The sequence below is a fragment of the Dendrobates tinctorius genome, unplaced genomic scaffold (genome assembly GCF_039654945.1).
Source record: "Dendrobates tinctorius isolate UK_male_01 unplaced genomic scaffold, ASM3965494v1 ptg000102l, whole genome shotgun sequence".
NCBI lineage: Eukaryota > Metazoa > Chordata > Amphibia > Anura > Dendrobatidae > Dendrobates > Dendrobates tinctorius.
Window position 1 is genome coordinate 9,822,282 of NW_027361770.1, and position 19,436 is coordinate 9,841,717.

General features: G+C 44.3%; 1 protein-coding gene across 2 annotated transcripts in view; it reads left to right on the top strand.

The window, feature by feature from the left end:
• Positions 1 to 19,436, top strand: part of ZNF830 (zinc finger protein 830) — a 215,894-nt gene that overhangs the window by 144,142 nt on the left and 52,316 nt on the right. For both annotated transcript variants that reach the window (XM_073587730.1, XM_073587727.1), the window contains exon 6: positions 15,128 to 15,209. In XM_073587730.1, coding sequence (XP_073443831.1) covers positions 15,128 to 15,209 — 82 coding nt within the window. The remainder of the gene's footprint in view (positions 1 to 15,127; positions 15,210 to 19,436) is intronic.

The window sequence follows — 19,436 nt, forward strand, 5'->3', positions numbered from 1 at the left end:
TATAGTTAAACTCTGACCTCAGCCTGGATTTCTGACCATTCTATTGCCTGCCGTTTTTGTACCTCTGCCTCTATTCTGATATTTTGACGCTGACCTTTGCTTGGATTCCCGACTCTCCTTCTGCCTGCTGATTTTGTACCTCTGCTGCCCTCCGGCCTCCGACTCCTGCCTCCTGACTTTGATTACGGGTTTTAGTTTTGACCCCTTGGCGGCCGTCCTGCTCTGGTCCACTGCTCCTCTGAACAGCTACCCCCTGGGTCTTGCCACAATTCCAGATCCCTGTATAGGGGTTAAGGGTCTCGGGGTTACTCGGGGTGCTGTTCCTACTGCAGCCCAGATTCGCAGACGGCCGTCACACTGTGCAGCGCCTGTGTCAGATTAATGATCTGTCACAGCGATCTGTGATGTGACAGATCAGCGATCTGTCACATGACAGTGATGTCCCCCCCCCCCCCCGGAACAATGTAATAAAGTTAAAAATATATAAAAAAAAGTGTAAAAATAATTTGTAAAAAATCGCTAAGTAAATTTAAAAAAAAAAAAATTCCCTAATAAATTCATTTTTGAAAAGAAAAATAAAACAATAAAAGTACACATATTTGGTATCGCCGTGTCCGTAGCGACCTGCCCTATAAAACTGTCCCATTAGTTAACCCCTTTAGCGAACCCCTTAAAAAAATAAAAATAAAAAACGAAGCAAAAAATAATGCTTTATCATCATACCGCAGAACAAAAAGTGCAATAACGCACGATCAAAAAGACAGATATAAATAACCATGGTACCGCTGAAAACGACATCTTGTCCCGCAAAAAACGAGCCACCATACAGCGTCATCAGCGAAAAAATAAGAGTTATAGCTCGCAGAATAAAGCGATGCAAAAATAATTTTTTTCATATAAAATTGTTTTCAAAAGCGCCAAAACATAAAAAAAATATAAGTGAGGTATCGCCATAACCGTACTGACCCGAGGAATAAAACTGTCTTATCAATTTTACCACACGTGGAATGGTGTAAACGCACCCCCCAAAAGAAATTCATGAAATGCTGGTTTTTGTTCATTCTGCGTCCCAAAAATCGGAATAAAAAGTGATCAAAAAATGTCACGTGCCCGAAAATGGTACCAATAGAAATGTCAACTCGTCCCGCAAAAAATAAGACCTCATATAACTCGGTGGGTCAAAATATGGAAAAATTATAGCTCTTAGTATGTGGTGATGCAAAAACTATTCTTACAATAAAAAGCGTCTTTTAGCGTGTGACAGCTGCCAAATATCAAACCCCCCTTTATCACCCACTTAGTTAGGGAAAAATAATAAAATAAAAAAAATGTATTTCCATTTTCCTATTAGGGTTAAGGCTAGGCTTAGGGCTGAGATTAGGGTTAGGGGTGTGTTGGGGTTAGGGTTGGAGTTAGAATTGGGGGTTTCCACTTTTTTAGCACATCAGGGGCTTTCCAAATGCGACATGGCGTCCGATCTCAATTCCAGCCAAAAAAGTCAAACAGCGCTGCTTCCCTCCCGAGCTCTGCCATGCGACCAAATAGTGGTTTACCCCCACATGTGGGGTATCAGCGTACTCAGGACAAATTGCACAATAACTCTTCCGGTCATGTTACCCTTGGGAAAATAAAAATTGGGGGTGAAAAGATCATTTTTCTGGAAAAAATATGATTTTTTAATTGTACGGCTGTACGTTATAAACTTCTGTGAAGCCCTTGGGGGTTCAAAGTGCTCACCACATATCTAGATAAGTTCCTTGGGGGGTCTAGTTTCCAAAATGGGGTCAATTGTGGGGGGTTTCCACTGTTTAGGCACATCAGGTGCTCTCCAAACATGATATGGCATCCGATCTGAATTCCAGCCAATTTTGCAGTGAAAAAGTCAAACGGTGCTCCTTCCTTTCTGAGCTCTGCCATGCGCCCAAACAGTTTCCCCCCCCCCACATATCAGGTATCAGCGTACTCAGGAGAAATTGCAGAATAACTTTTCCAGTCTAATTTCTCCTGTTACCCTTGGTAAAATAAAAAATTGAACGTGAAGTAATTTTTTTTGTGAAAAAAAGTTAAATGTTCATTTTTTTTAAACATTCAAAAAATTCCTGTGAAGCACCTGAAGGGTTAATAAACTTCTTGAATCTGGTTTTGAGTACCTTGAGGGGTGCAGTTTTTAGAATGGTGTCACTTTTGGGTATTTTCTATCATATAGACCCCTCAAAGTGACTTCAAATGTGATGTGGTCCCTTAAAATAAAATGGTGTTGTAAAAATGAGAAATCGCTGGTCAACTTTTAACCCTTATAACTTCCTAACAAAAAAAAATTTTGCTTCCAAATTGTGCTGATGTAAAGTAAACGTGGGAAATGTTACTTAAGTTTTTTGAGTGCCATATCTCTGTGATTTAAGGGCATAAAAATTCAAAGTTGAAAAATTGCGCAATTTTCGCCAAATTTCCGTTTTTTTCACAAAGAAACACAAGTTATATGAATGAAATTTTACCACTAACATGAAGTACAATATGTCCCGAGAAAACAATGTCAGAATCACCGGGATCCATGGAAGCGTTCCAGAGTTATTACCTTAAAAAAGGACAGTGGTCAGAATTGTAAAAATTTGCCCGGGCATTAACATGCAAACCACCCTTGGGAGTAAAGGGGTTAATGTTACATTACAAAATTACAGAAGGTGATGTGGGGGAAGAAAAGGTGCTAAGGAATCTGAGGACTACATCCCAATGGATAAAATATACACAAGTATCTAACAATAGGCAAAAAAAATAGAAAAAATGTAAGAAACAGAAGGATAATAACAGCACCAGTGGCTGATACTTTTGTGACAGTCGCTTGGTACAGAAACATCCAATATGAGAAAAATATTTGAGGGGGCTTGTAAAGGATTATATATGCAATAGAAAATATTATTATAAGGGATAGCATGGTTGTCAAACTAATGTGATTTATTTCTGTGAAGAGGAGCAGAATCCTGGACACGGGTAGCTGCAGATTGCGGCCGATTCACCAAAGCTTTTATGTTGCAATACTAGATAAAAAGCTTTGAAAAGTTACTAAACTTTTGTGCAATGAGTAGTTGCGCATAAATTTTCAAGTTTTTACATTTTCACACTAGTTTGAAGCTGATCCACCAAAATCTGTGAAACTGAGTAGGAGCCCGGACAGGATGACGTAACTACGCCCGCCTGTCAAATTCAACAAAAGTGCTGGTGCTTTTATTATGCCAGAAATGCTACTCTAGTATCTGACTGGAGCAACATTTCTGGCAAGGCTTATGGAGGTGCAATGTACTGTGAAGGTACACTGAATTAAGTGCCTCTTAATGAATTTGGTGCAGCGTACTAAAGTGAGTCCTTCATTAAAGGGGTTTTCTCACGAACAAAGTTAATGTTAATCAACATTTTAATCAAAAGATCTTTGAATAATAGCTTCCACAACTGGATGTGTTTAAAAAAAATGTTCCTGTGCTGACATACACTTATAATTGTGCCCCTGCTATGTACTGTGTAATGGCCATGCAGGAATATGGTCTGATCGTCCGTACCACATTTCCTGGGAAAAGGAGTACACAGACATTACAGCAGGGGATCACAGCTGATTCATTCTTTGAGGTAGAACATTGCTTAGAAAATTTTTTACCTCACAAAAAGAATCAGCTGTGATCCCATGCTGTAATGCCTGTATACTCTTTTGCTTCCCCCCTCTTCCCTTCCCAGGAGATGTGGTATGATCAGACCATGTTCCTGCACGGTTGGACACAGCTATTGCACAGTACACAGCAGGGGCACATTTATAAGATTATCTCAGCAGAGGATCAGTTTTGTAACCCATCCAATTTTGGAACTTACTATTATTCCATGAAATAAATATATATAATATTTTGAGGGTTCTGTGCAGGATTTTAGTTGTTCCCAGCAGGGAACAACTAAGCCTGGGGTCACTGCTCCAAGTGCTCCTATCACCACTGGAATCACTGTTGCCTTCACCTTCCACATCTTCTCCAGTTCTTCTTTGAGGCCCTGGTATTTCTCCAGCTTCTCATATTCTTTCTTTCTGATGTTGCTGTCACTTGGCACTGCCACATCTATTATCTTTGCTGTCTTCTGATCCTTGTCTACTATCACTATGTCTGGTTGGTTAGCCAACACCTGCTTATCCATCTGGATCTTGAATTCCCACAGGATTTTAGCCCTTTTATTCTCCATCACTTTCTCTGGGGTCTCTCACCTGGACTTATGGGGACTTGGCCCATATGCTGTGCAGATGTTCCTGTATACAATTCCCGCTACTTGGTTGTGGCAGCCATTGGTAGGATTTCTCCATATCAGCCATCTCCATATCTGTCGATGGTACATCCCATGCAGCGGCTTGTCTTGCCATGGCGCTTCATGTTCCTGTTCTTCCTTCCAGATCTGTTGTTGCTTCCTTAGGCTTTCTCTCAACATCTCATCTTTTGGTGCCATTTTTCTAATGTATTCCTCGATACTCCTTGTTTTATCCTTGATGGTGGCTATGATGCTTATCAAGCCTTGTCCACCCTCATTTCTGTTGGTATACATTCTTTGGGTGCTAGACTTAGGGTGGAAACCTATATGCATTGTGAGGAGCTTTTGTGTCTTCACACCTGCAGCTTTCATCAATTCTTTTGGCCAGCACACTATGCCAGCAGGGGTATCTGATAACTAGCAGAGCATATGTATTGTTGGCATGGATTTCATTCTTCCCATTCAGCTGGCTCTTCAGGACCTGTCTTACCCTTTGATGGTTTTTGGATATTGATGCTTTCCTTGCCTCCTCATCATGGTTACCGTATCTCTATGGGATGCCAAGGTACTGTACTTGTAGCATGTCTGTACATATGCTATGTGCCCTGCTGGTAATTCCACTCCATCAGTCTTGACTGCCTTGCCTCTCTTTATTACCAACCGGCCGCACTTCTCTGATGTCTTTGCTGTAGATTCTTGTCAGGTGGATCAGTGAATTGATATCTGATATAAAAAAATCTGTCAGAATACTCTCTTAAATACATATGACAAAATTGAAAGCCACTCCTCAAAAGGCTAGAATTAAAAAGGGAACTCTGGAGTATTTTAAGCTTAGGTACAATTTATTAATAGAAAAGACACGCTTAAAATTCCCTGCAGGGGTTAAAAAAGACAGACAAGCAAGTGGTAACTAGCACAAAAGTGGTTAAAATACATGCAGATGGGCTCTGGAGGTAGGGTTTGTCAGAGGGAAAGTATTTAGGGTAACATGTCCATGTCTGCCATTACGGCCATTAAACCTCCACCTCTACAAATAATCCCCACCTTACTCCAAGCTTATCAAAAATTATAAAAATTAATCCTTACCCATGCTGCTGAAGAAAGCCCCCAGTGCACATGCAAGTGTAAAAATTCCCAACTCGCATTTTGCATGTTGATACCTCCGTTTCTCAAGGGGAAGTGAAGAATCATGTTTTCTACAGGACCTTTGTAAACCTGTGACCATGTCACATGACCATCAGCCCACAAATGGGATTAAAATTGCGGCGCATGCACATCAGGGAGAGACAGCAGTTGCCATAACCAGACCGGTATAGAGATGACCGCTCCTTCAGTGTATCGTTCGCTGGCTCCACTTCATCTCCTCTTCCTCTCACTGTTGGGGTCCTTCAGGGCTCAGTCCTTGGCCCCCTTCTCTTCTCTCTCTACACGGCCCCAATTGGACAGACCATCAGCAGATTTAGCTTTCAGTACCATCTTTATGCTGATGACACACAACTATACACATCATCCCCTGACCTTAGCCCCGCTGTACTAAAGAACGCCAGTGACTGTCCGCTGTCTCCAACATCATGTTTGCTCTCTATCTAAAATTCAACCTCTCCAAAACTGAATTTCTTCTGCTCCCACCGTCTATTAACCTCCCTAAATCTGACATTTCCCTCTCCATGGGTGGTACTATAATAACACCCCAGCAGCATGGTGTTAAGTTTTGACACAAATTTTTCCTTCACCTCCCATATACCATCTCTTGCCGCTTACACCTAAAGACCATCTCTAGAATCCGCCCTTTTCTCACCATGGAAACAAAACCCCTCAATGTCACCCTGATCCACTTCCGCCTGGACTACTGTAACGCTCGTATTAATTGGCCTCCCCCTCACTCGACCTTCCCATCTCCAGTCCATCCTTAATGCAGCAGCCAGGGTCGTCCATCTGGCAAATCGGTACTCTGATGCATCCGCTCTTCGCCATTCCTTGCACTGGTTGCCCATTCTTTATAGGATCCACTTCAAACTGCTTGTTCTCACCCACAAAGCTCCCCACATTGCGGGACCCCCTACATCTTCTCCCTCATTTCTATTTATCGGCCTGCCCGATCGTTACGCTCTGCAAGTAACGTTCGATTAACCTCTGCACTAATCTGTACCTCCCACTCCCGGCTCCAAGACTTCTCCTGTGTTGTGCCAATCCTCTGGAATGTTGTACCCCAAGAAATCAGGACTATCCACAACTTGCACAGTATTAGGCGCTTCCTCAAAACACATTTGTTCAGAACGGCCTGTCACGTTCCCTAATCAGTCATTTTATATGTAAGTGTGTGTAGCTCATTCACTATCTATCTGAGAATAACCCTCCATCAAATTCCACCGCACTGAACAGCACCACAAAAACTGGCTGGTGACCAGCTCATGCGACCCTATAACGGCGACCGCAAAAAAAAAAGCAGCGATTTTACATTTAACTTCTCTTTCCTTTGATGTGATCGCACATAAGAGGAGATAGAGGGTCCCCGATCCCCCTCCGGTACCTCTCCGTGGTCCTCTGTCCCCTCCCGGTGGTCCTGCGTCCCGCCGACATCCTCCGGTGGGCGCCACCATCTTGGATCTGGGGAATCTGCCGGCTCCGGCTGGCAGATTCCATTCATTCATTTTGATCACGATGATAAACTATCATTGTGATCAAAATAAACAAAATAGTACGTAATCCCCCCGTTTATCACCCCCTTAGTTAGGCCAACATAACAAAATAAAGAAAATATTTTTTTTTTCAGTTTTCCATTAGGGTTAGGGTTGGGCTAGGGTTGGGGTTAGGCTAGGGTTAGGGCTAGGGTTGGGGTTAGGGTTAGGGTTGGACTAGGGTTAGGGCTCGGGTTAGGGCGAACTAGGATTAGGGTTAGAATTAGGATTAGGGATTAGGGTTGGGATTAAGGTTAGGGGTGTGTTGGGGTTAGGGTTGGAGCAAGAATTGATGGGTTTCCACTATTTACCATCTTTGGGGGTCTAAAAATTGGGTCTAAAAAAACTCTTTTGTGGAAATAAAGACTTTTTATTTTCACGGCTCTGCGTTTATAAACTTCTGTGAAGTGCTTGGGGGGTTCAAAGTGCTCACCACACATCTAGATAAGTTTCTTAGGGGGTCTAATTTCCAAAATGGGGTCACTTGTGGGGGGTTTCCACTGTTTAGGCCCATCAGGGGCTCTGCAAACGCAACATGATGCCCGCAGACCATTCCGTCAAAGTCTGCATTCCAAAATGGCACTCTTTCCCTTCCAAGCTCACCCATGCGCCCAAACAGCGGTTCCCCCCCACATAAGGGGTATCAGCGTACTCAGGACAAATCGCACAATAACTGTGGGGGTATGATTTCTCCTGTTACCCTTGTAAAATTAAAAATTTGGGGGCGAAAAGATCATTTATGTGGAAAAAAAATGGATTTTTTATTTTCACAGCTCTACGTTATAAACTTCTGTGAAGCACTTGAAGGCGCTATGGGGGTCAGGTGCCGGTGTCGCCGGTGGCTCAGGCCCCCGACACTGGCAATATTTACTTGTCCCCACTCCATTGCTGCGCGCCTCTCTGTCTTCCGGGTCCCTCTGCAGTGGCGTTCAGGTTAGAGGGCGCGATGCCGTAGTTAGTGCGCGCCGCGCCGCTCTCTCTGCTGCCTGAACATTACTGGAGAGAGACCCAGAAGACAGCGGTGCGCAGTGATGGAGCGGGGACCGGTAATTATCACCAGTGCCGGGGGCCTGAGCCAGCGGCTACATCGGCAACTGACCCCCATAGCGCGCCGGTGTCCCTGCCTACTCAGGACACTGGCACCAGGCCCCCAGCGACGAGAGGTGAGTGTAATTTTTTTTAAATGGAAGTAGCAGCTTCAGCAGCAATATATGGGGCATATACAATATATCAATGGAGCATCTTATAGGGCCACCATTATCCTTTGTGCAGCATTATATGGGGAATATTTATCTATGGAGCAACTTATTGGGCCACCATTATCCTTTGTGCAGCATTATATGGGACATATTTATGGAGCATCTTATAGGGCCACCATTATCCTATGTGCAGCATTATATGGGGCATATTTTGTAAGGAGCATCTTATAGGGCCACCATTATCCTTTGTTCAGCATTAAATGGGGCATATTTTGTATGGAGTATCTTATAGGGCCACCATTATCCTATATGCAGCATTATATGGGGCATATTTTGTATGGAGCATCTTATGGGGGCCATCATGAACTGTATGGAACATTCAATTCTGATTCAATATGGATATTCAAAAATATTTAACCTACTGATATCTCAATTAATTTTATTGGTATCTATTTTTATTTTTTAAATTTACAAGTAGCTGCTGCATTTCCCACCCTCAGCTTATACTCGAGTCAATAAGTTTTCCCATTTTTTTGTGGCAAAATTAGGGGAGTCGGCTTATACTCGGGTCAGTTTATACACAAGTATATACAGTAATTATTTTCGGCTAGAGAACAACCTCTCTACGCTAATTTGAGTTGGTGGCAAAGTGGTAACTACATGGGCAACATTTCTAACAATTTCAGGGTGTGAAGGAATTGCCTCGTGCACAGTCAGTTTTAATGAATGGTTGAACTCTTCTACTTCTTTGAGAGTAAGTGAAACATTTTGCTGAAATATGGTCAATCTGTTTTCTATGGGAGTGGAATTTTTTTCCCTGTGGCAACGCTTTGCCTGCTCCATGTCGTCCAAATACTTTACAAAGTTAAACTCCTCATCTGTTAAGGCTGAAGATATGGTAGCAGTAGCACTGGCAGGACCCGAGTCCTCTTGCTCTTGCCAGTCCTGTAGCCCAATCATCCTAACTTCTACTTCAGTCATAGCTTCTTTTCCTTTAGTAAGCTGTTGATCATCCAGCAACATACAATGACTTGGATCCATATAAACAGCTGCTAGAAAAAATTTATTTTCTAATAGCAGTGTATCTCTTTTTTAGTCACTGTAAATGCAATTCCTTATATTCAGTCACCTGTGTCCATTGACCTTCATGTAGTGTTACCTGAGGGTTGACCATGTCTACAAGAAAGGGCTTCAGCTCAAGCAATCGCTCATTAAATAGGTGCTGCCCCACCAAGTGGCTTAATCCACAATTGCCTCATTTCCAGCAAGTCTCTTCAAGATAGAATCAATTTTAGAGGTTCTGGCAGCAATAGCCAATTTCCTCACTTTGCCAATAAGTTCCTGCATGTCCCTCTTGTAGACTATCTTATTGCCAGCTGCAGTGTGTGCACAACACAGCCCATGTGATGAATAGGAAAGAGGTGTGAAGCAGCTTCAACAAGATCATCTAATTGTAAAGAATCATTTTGCTGTTCTTCTGTTGTAATATCTGTTTGTTCTTCCGTTATGGGACAGGACTGTGGCCTTCCATGTCCAGCCTACTGAATGTGAAATGTTCTTCTAGCTGCTATTCACCTTCATTATTCTCATTCATCAGTTTAATTGTACTTACGTTTAAAGCATTGTCAGTTTCAATAGCAAGAACCTGCTCTTTTTTGTGTTAATAATTGTCATGATCCATTTCGGGGTTTGTTTCTGATTATTCTCTCCCCGGGATAGTCATGCTGGGGTTAATCTTCCCTGCCTCGTTTTGGGCTCTGTCTGGCTATTTCAGTCCGGTTTTACCTGCAAGCAGCATCCTGTCTCTGGCTTGAGCAGCTGACCTCGTTATACCCTGATTTGTCCTCTGCCCGTTGTCCTAGGTCCCGTTCCTGTGTTCCCCTGTGACTTTGCTCATTGTAGTACTCGCTCTCTGTGTTGTGACCCCTTGGTTTTTGACTCGGCTTGCCCTCTGACTTGTTTGACTGTCTTCCGTTTATGGTTTTCCTGCTCCCGACCGACTCTGACTTCTCTGGCTTGTTTCTGACCATGTGTATTGCTGTGACCTCTGGTACTTTGTTCCCTCTCTGTTGCTGACCTGGCTTTTCTGACTACTCTTTTGCCACCTAGTGGCTCCTGCCTGTTGCTCTGTAGTTTTACTGTGAGTATATCTGTTTTTCCTTCACCCACAACCCCTGGTGGAGGTTGTGTGCTAATGCGCTGCAGCAGGCATTACAATAATCTTGCAGAACTTTTTCCACTATGGCTTTGAGAAACTAACTGGCGCGATGAGCTTTAGTATCTTTTACTGCCAGTGTCTTGGGAACAATTTTCTTGTCACAAATAAATTGAACGTTGATAGCAAAATAGTTCACTCTGTGACGTGTGTAGGCATCCATTTTAAGAAATATAAACCATCTCTTGAGTCTTTTTAAGACCATCCTTTTGGTTAAGGGCTTCTTCAATCACTAATTTTGTAATACTTTCTCTTTCCAGAGAAACACCAAGTTTGCGGACCATTTCCTCATTAAGATCTGGAAAAGCTGATCGTGCAAATAGTGATAATGGTACACAGTCCTTCACAACAAGCTCGATGAGCTGTCTTTGAAACTTATCTGCTGTCATTGTTATAGTAACTTTGTCACTTACATAGTATGTTCTGGCTGATGATTAAGATTCTCTGTCCCTCTTTGAATTATGGGAAGTGCTGGGCACTAGTTTGGAGTGTCTGTGATCTTTCTCAGTCACAGCTTTGAAATCTTCTGGTTGTATGCATTTTTATCACTGCTTGAGTATGCGCTGATTTTGAGCTCACAACTTTTGTTTTCATCTGTCAAACACTGAGACACAATTTTTTTTTATCTTGGCTAATGTGAAATGTTCAAATACAGCTGACTTCATAAGAACCTTCTTAGGCATTTTGTAATCATATAAATTAGCTCTCAAAATAATTTTGCCATATAAAAAGGTGTATATTATAATTTCTGCAAGAATAGGGAATCTTGTATAACTTTGGATAGAAATAAAACAAAATTTGCATAAATCAATAGTGCAGATGATGACAGTTTGTAATATGTTATTAGATATCTTTTCTCTGAACTTTTAATCTTGGGGTTTCTCAGGGTACAGCTCAGTAAATGTTTCACATCATGATGCCTCACAGTCTATGAAGGGGGGAGGAGGGAGGGAGCAAGTTTGTGCTAAACCATACCCCAGAAAGAAACTGAAACTGCTAGCAGAGCTAATAACATGAAGAGCATCAGATGAACTCATCTCTCCAAACATGATCTCAGGGATGACCAGGGTGGTCTCCAAACGTGACAAAGCGCCCGCCATTGATTCCAGCCAATTTTGGGTTTAAAAAGTCAAACAGTAATCTCTCCATTCTGAGCCCTGCCATGCACCCAAACAATGGCTTTCCCCCACATACGGGATATCGGTGCAGTTTTTAGAATGGTGTCACTTTTGGGTATTTTCTGTCATATAGACCCCCCCAAAGTCACTTCAAATGTTAGATGGTCCCTAAAAAAATGGTTTTGTAAATGTTGTTGGAAAAATGAGAAATCGCTGTTCATCTTTTAATCCTTATAACTTCCTAACAAAAAATATTATGTTTCCAAAATTATGCTGATGTAAAGTTGACATGTGGGAAATGTTATTTATTAACTATGTTGTGCCATATGACTCTCTGATTTAAGGGCACAAATATTAAAAGTTTGCAACTATATTGCATTTAAATCTTGAGGTGTAACTATATTCACAAGGGGTTAATTAAGGGTGGGAGTTCATAATTAAGAGTTTATAAGGGGCAGCTGGTTGGGGCTCAACTCCTTTTGGAAGGACAGTATAAACCCCCCACAAGTGACATTTTGGAAACTAGACCCCCCAAGGAACTGATCTAGATGTGTGGTGAGCACTTTGAACCCCCAAGTGCTTCACAGAAGTTTATAACGCAGAGCCATGAAAATAAAAAGCCTTTTTTTTTTTTTTTCCATAAGTGATTTTTTTTAGCCCCCAATGTTTTTATTTTCCCAAGGGTAACAGGAAAAATTAGACCCCCAAAGTTGGTAAATAGTGGAAACCCCTCAATTCTTGCTCCAACCCTAACCCCAACACACCCCTAACCCTAATCCCAACGCTAACCCTAATCCCAACCCTAATCCTAATTCTAAACCTAATACTAATTCGCCCTAACCCTAATTCTAGCCCTAGCCCTAATCCTAGCCCTAACCCTAATTCCATCCCTAACCCTAATTCCATCCCTAACCCTAATTCCATCCCTAACCCTAATTCCATCCCTAACCCTAATTCCATCCCTAACCCTAATTCCATCCCTAACCCTAATTCCATCCCTAACCCTAATTCCAACCCTAACCCTAATTCTAACCCTAACCCTAAAGGTACGTGTACACGCTGCAAAATCTGCTGCGGATTCATCCGCACGGATTTTGTAAAATCCGCAAATAAATTCGCAGGTCAAAAGACCTGCGGTTTATCTGCGGATTATCCTGCGGTTTGGCCCTGCGGTTTCAGCATCTCCACAATGGTGGAGATAGGAAACCGCTGCAGAATCCGCAGAAAGAATTGACATGTCAATTCTTTCTGCTGTTTAGAAACCGCAGATAATCCGCGCGGAAAATTCCGCAGCGTCTGCACAGCGGTTTCCATTTCCCATAGGGAATAATGGTACTGTACACCGCAGCAGTTTCTGCTGCGGATCCGCAGCGGCCAAATCCGCTGCGGATCCACAGTGTGTGCACACACCCTAATTCTAACCCTAACCCTAGCCCTAATGGAAAAATGAAAAAAAAAATGTTTTCTTTATTTCATTATGTTTGCTTAACTACCCAGGGGGTGGTAAACGGGGGGGCTATTTACTATTTTTTTTATTTTGATCACTATGATAGTTTATCATAGTGATCATAATGAATGAATGGAATCTGCCGGCCGGAACTTGCAGATTCCCGGCGGGCGCACTGCGCATGCGCCCGCCATTTTCTCCGGATCCAAGATGGCGGCGCCCACCTGAGGAAGCCGCAGGGACCCAGGACCACCGGGAGGGGACAGAGGACCACCGATTGGTACAGGGGGGGGGATCGGGGACCTTATTTCTCTCTCCTCTGATGTGCGATCACAACAGAGGAAAGAGAAAATAAATGCAAAATCGCAGCTTTTTTTTTTTTTGGTCGCCGTTATAGGGCTAATAACGGCGATCGCAAAAGCGGGGTCGGTAAAAACCGACCCGATTCATGTTCTCTGGGGTCTCAGCTACCCCCAGCAGCCGAGACCCTGGAGAAAATCTGACACTGGGGGGCGCTATTTACTTTCTCCACAGCGCCGTGAATTAACCGCTGTGGTTTAAGTACCCTTAATTACCGCCGTTAAAAGGCGTATCGTCGGTCGTTAAGGGGTTAAGCTTACTCACAGACACGGATTCTTTACTGTAAGAGCAGTGAGACTATGGAACTCTCTGCCATATGATGTTGTATTGAGTGATTCCCTACTAAAATTTAAGAAGGGACAGGATGCCTTTCTTGAAAAGTATAATATTACAGGTTATATACACTAGTTTCCTTGGTATTGCGATGATCCAGGGAGCTAGTCTGATTGCCGTATGTGGAGTCGGGAAGGAATTTTTTTCCCCAATGTGAAGCTTACTGTTTTTCACATGGGTTTTTTTTGCCTTCCTCTGGATCAACATGTTAGGGCAAGTTAGGATAGGATATGGGTTGAACTAGATGGACTTAAAGTCTTCCTTCAACCTTAACAACTATGTTACTATGAAAATTGCAAAATTTTCTAAATTTTTGCCAAGTTTCGTTTTTTTTCATAGATAAATGTAAGTCATATCAAATAAATTTTACCACTAACATGAAGTACAATATGTCACAAAAAACAAAAAAAAACAATCTCAGAATGAGTGGAATCCGTTGAAGCGCTCCAGAGATATTACCTCATAAAGTGACAGTGGTCAGAATGGTAAAAATTGGCCTGGTCATTAAGGGGTTATTCCTGGTTGTCTTAATATATTGCTGTAATAACTCCTCTTCTGTTTTCAAAAGTGCATCACGTACCCCCACAGCTGTGCAGCCATGCAACCTCACAACATGATGCTGCCGCAAGCCTCCCTCTTTTTCTTCTATAACAGTGGTGCTTATAGTATGACCATTCCATTTTTTGCTCCATCAGATCAGAAGACATTTCAGCATAAAGCAATATCTTTGTTCCCAATGCACAATTGCAAACTGCAGCCTTTTAGGCAATGTCGATATAGGACACGTTTTGTTATTGATAGGGTATACTTTTGTAGCCATTTCCTCCAACAACACAGAAAGGTTTTTTTGATGCTGTTCTTGGAATGATTGGTATTGTTTGCACATTGATATCGAGGTAACAGAACGCGTGTACTTCCTGAACGGTGTGATGTCGGTGTGGACACATAGTCTTTAAACTTGCAGTTATTGTTCCAAGGGTACCTTCAGGTGTTTGGAAATTGCTCTCAATGATGTTCCAGACTTGCAAAGGCCTAAGATTCTTTTTATAATGTTTAGTTTTTATTTTTCTATGATTACAAGCAAGGGGCAAGTGTGCCTTGAAGGTAAGCCTTAAAATACTGCCACATGGACACCTCAATGAACTCAAAACTTGTCAATTAAATGAACTGCTTCTAAAACCTTGAAATCGTCTGCAATTTTTCAAGCTGTTTCAAGCACAGACAACATGGTGTATGTAAACCTCTGACCCACTGGAAGTTCAATAGTGAATTATAAATGACCTCATCTCTTTGTAAACATTTGTTAGAAAAATATCTTGTTTCATGTACAAAGTGGACCTCCTATATGACTAGCAAAAAGATAGTTGACCTGGAGTATGTGGAGGGGCTAAATATTTATTTATAATGTTTTAATGACTTGACCCGTAATGTATGTAAACTTGTCATTGTAGCTATGTTGTTGTCCAGTGTACAGCATAGCATGATGTGTTGTTTTTCGATTTCAGACTTCTTTGACAGCAAAACACCCTTGGTTTCTCATTCTGGGTCTATTTTGAAGGCAGACATACAGGAAAAAGCTGTTGAAAGGCAAGTTTTGTATGATATATGATTTGTAAAATATACAGTTAGGTCCATATATGTTTGGACAGAGACAACATTTTTCTAATTTTGGTTCTAGACATTACCGCAATGAATTTTAAACAAAACAATTCAGATGCAGTTGAAGTTCAGACCTTCAGCTTTCATTTGAGGGTATCCACATTATAACTGGATGAAGGGTTTAGGAGTTTCAGCTCCTTAACATTTGCCACCGTATTTTTAAAGGGACCAAAAGTAATTGGACAGATTAAATAATTGTAATTAAAATGTTCATTTCTAGTACTTGGTTGAAAACCCTTTGTTGGCAATGACTGCCTGAAGTCTTGAACTCATGGTCATCACCAGACACTGTTTCCTCCTTTTTGATGCTCTGCCATGCCTTCACTGCGGTGGTTTTCAGTTGCTGTTTGTTTGTGGGCCTTTCTGTCTGAAGTTTAGTCTTTAACAAGTGAAATGCATGCTCAATTGGGTTGAGATCAGGTGACTGACTTGGCCATTCAAGAATATTCCACTTCTTTGCTTTAATAAACTCCTGGGTTGCTTTGGCTTTATGTTTTGGGTCTGTAGTATGAAAGGACGACCAATCAGTTTGGCTGCATTTGGCTGGATCTGAGCACACAGTATGGCTCTGAATACCTCAGAATTCATTCGGCTGCTGCTGTCCTGTGTCACATCATCAATAAACACTAGTGACCCAGTGCCACTGGCAGCCATGCATGCCCAAGGCATCACACTGCCTCCGCCGTGTTTTACAGATGATGTGGTATGCTTTGGATCATGAGCTGTACCACGCCTTCGCCATACTTTTCTCTTTCCATCATTCTGGTAGAGGTTGATCTTGGTTTCATCTGTCCAAAGATTGTTCTTCCAGAACTGTGCTGGCTTTTTTGATGTTTTTTAGCAAAGTCCAGTCTAGCCTTTTTATTCTAGATGCTTATGAGTGGCTTGTACCGTGCAGTGAACCCCAGTGGCGGATTATAATGAGGTCAATTTGGGCAGTTGCCCCGGGCCCAGTGGGGTTAAGGGGCCCACAGCCCAGGCCAGTAAATTGCCCCATTATAATCCGCCACCGCGCAGGGCCGGATTATAGGCAGGGCAGGCGGGGCTTCATCCCCGGGGCCCCCACCACAAGAGCTTCTAAGGGGGCCCCCACCACATTCCTGCTGGCTGCTGCAATGGCACTCCATCTTCTCCCCACCTAAAAGTGAGTGACCGTGGGGGCGGCATTATGTGCTCTGCTACCAGCAGCATCTACAAGTAGCGTGAACGCTGATGCTGCTGGTAGCGTGCAAAGGCTTGTGATGAGATCACAGGAGGTAAGGTGTCAGGGCCCCCGATCATGTGACCCCTGTCTCCTCCCCTCCTGTGACCTCATCACAGGTCCTGTGCGCACAGCACAGAGCACTGAGAGCAGCCATGTATGTGGAGTGCGGCTCTGCGGATGGAGGTCAGTGCTGGAGGCTCCATTATTCTCTATGTGGAGTGCGGCTCTGCGGGTGGAGGTCGGTGCTGGAGGCTCCATTATTCTCTATGTGGAGTGCGGCTCTGCGGGTGGAGGTCAGTGCTGGAGGCTCCATTATTCTCTATGTGGAGTGCGGCTCTGCCGGTGGAGGTCGGTGCCGGAGGCTCCATTATTCTCTATGTGGAGTGCGGCTCTGCGGGTGGAGGTCGGTGCTGGAGGCCCCATTATTCTCTATGTGGAGTGTGGCTCTGCGGGTGGAGGTCAGTGCTGGAGGCCCCATTATTTTCTATGTGGAGTGTGGCTCTGCGGGTGGAGGTTGGTGCTGGAGGCTCCATTATTCTCTATGTGGAGTGCGGCTCTGCGGGTGGAGGTCGGTGCTGGAGGCCCCATTATTCTCTATGTGGAGTGCGGCTCTGCGGGTGGAGGTTGGTGCTGGAGGCTCCATTATTCTCTATGTGGAGTGTGGCTCTGCGGGTGGAGGTCGGTGCTGGAGGCCCCATTATTCTCTATGTGGAGTGCGGCTCTGCGGGTGGAGGTTGGTGCTGGAGGCTCCATTATTCTCTATGTGGAGTGTGGCTCTGCGGGTGGAGGTCGGTGCTGGAGGCCCCATTATTCTCTATGTGGAGTGCGGCTCTGCGGGTGGAGGTCAGTGCTGGAGGCTCCATTATTCTCTATGTGGAGTGCGGCTCTGCGGGTGGAGGTCGGTGCTGGAGGCTCCATTATTCTCTATGTGGAGTGCGGCTCTGCGGGTGGAGGTCGGTGCTGGAGGCTCCATTATTCTCTATGTAGAGTGTGGCTCTGCGGGTAGAGGTCAGTGCTGGAGGCTCCATTATTCTCTATGTAGAGTGTGGCTCTGCGGGTGGAGGTCAGTGCTGGAGGCTCCATTATTCTCTATGTGGAGTGCGGCTCTGCGGGTGGAGGTCGGTGCTGGAGGCTCCATTATTCTCTATGTGGAGTGCGGCTCTGCGGGTGGAGGTCGGTGCTGGAGGCTCCATTATTCTCTATGTAGAGTGTGGCTCTGCGGGTAGAGGTCAGTGCTGGAGGCTCCATTATTCTCTATGTAGAGTGTGGCTCTGCGGGTAGAGGTCAGTGCTGGAGGCTCCATTATTCTCTATGTAGAGTGTGGCTCTGCGGGTGGAGGTCGGTGCTGGAGGCTCCATTATTCTCTATGTGGAGTGCGGCTCTGCGGGTGGAGGTCGGTGCTGGAGGCTCCATTATTCTCTATGTGGAGTGCGGCTCTGCGGGTGGAGGTCGGTGCTGGAGGCTCCATTATTCTCTATGTGGAGTGCGGCTCTGCGGGTGGAGGTCGGTGCTGGAGGCTCCATTATTCTCTATGTGGAGTGTGGCTCTGCGGGTGGAGGTCGGTGCTGGAGGCTCCATTATTCTCTATGTGGAGTGTGGCTCTGCGGGTGGAGGTCGGTGCTGGAGGCTCCATTATTCTCTATGTGGAGTGCGGCTCTGCGGGTGGAGGTCGGTGCTGGAGGCTCCATTATTCTCTATGTGGAGTGCGGCTCTGCGGGTGGAGGTCGGTGCTGGAGGCCCCATTATTCTCTATGTGGAGTGCGGCTCTGAGGATGGAGGTCGGTGCTGGAGGCTCCATTATTCTCTATGTGGAGTGCGGCTCTGCGAGTGGAGGTCGGTGCTGGAGGATCCATTATTCTCTATGTGGAGTGTGGCTCTGCGGGTGGAGGTCGGTGCTGGAGGCCCCATTATTCTCTATGTAGAGTGTGGCTCTGCGGGTGGAGGTCGGTGCTGGAGGCCCCATTATTCTCTATGTAGAGTGTGGCTCTACGATTCGTGGCCCCTGTCACGTGACGAGGGGGGCCCACAGAGTCTGAACTGCCCCGGGCCCTGGCTACCCTTAATCCACCCCTGGTGAACCCTCTGTATTTACTTTCATGCACTCTTCTCTTTATGGTAGATTTGGATATTGATACGCCTACCTCATGGAGAGTGGTGTTCACTTGGTTGGCTGTTGTGAAGGGGTTTCTCTTCACCATGGAGATTATTCTGCAATCATCCACCACTGTTGTCTTCCGTGGGCACCCAGGTCTTTTTGCATTGATGAGTTCACCAGTGCTTGCTTTCTTTCTCAGGATGTACCAAACTGTAGATTTTGCCACTCCTAATGTTGTAGCAATTTCTTGGATGGGCTTTTTCTATTTTTGCAGCTTAAGGATGGCTTGTTTGACCTGCATGGAGAGCTCCTTTGACCACATGTTTCCTTCACAGCAAAACCTTCCAAATGCAAGCACCACACCTCAAGTCAACTCCAGGCCTTTTATCTGCCTAATTGAGAATGACATAACGAAGGGATTGCCCACACCTGTCCATGAAATAGCCTTGGAGTCAATTGTCCAATTACTTTTGGTCCCTTTAAAAACAGGGTGGCACATGTTAAGGAGCTGAAACTCCTTAAAGGGGTTGTCCGGGCTTTTCAAATAATCTCAGTGCATATCTGGGCTGCAGAATGCTGACAATAAGTAATTTACCTTCTGTGGCCAGTTTGCAAGGTTTGCTAGATATCATCTCTTGCTTGTAAGAAAAACGTCCAGGGGGTGTTTGTTCTGGAATTGAAATGAGAACTGGTTGTTTCCTCCTCACTAGTTTCACTTTCCATAGATCACTGTTCAGCGTGTGTCTGGGGGAGGAGCAGCTGGGTGGTCCTGCTCTCTGCACTGAGGCTGCTAGAGGGGGAGGATTTGTTACTGTGTGAGGAGGGATAGGCTTCATCATGTGGTCGGGGAGGGCCA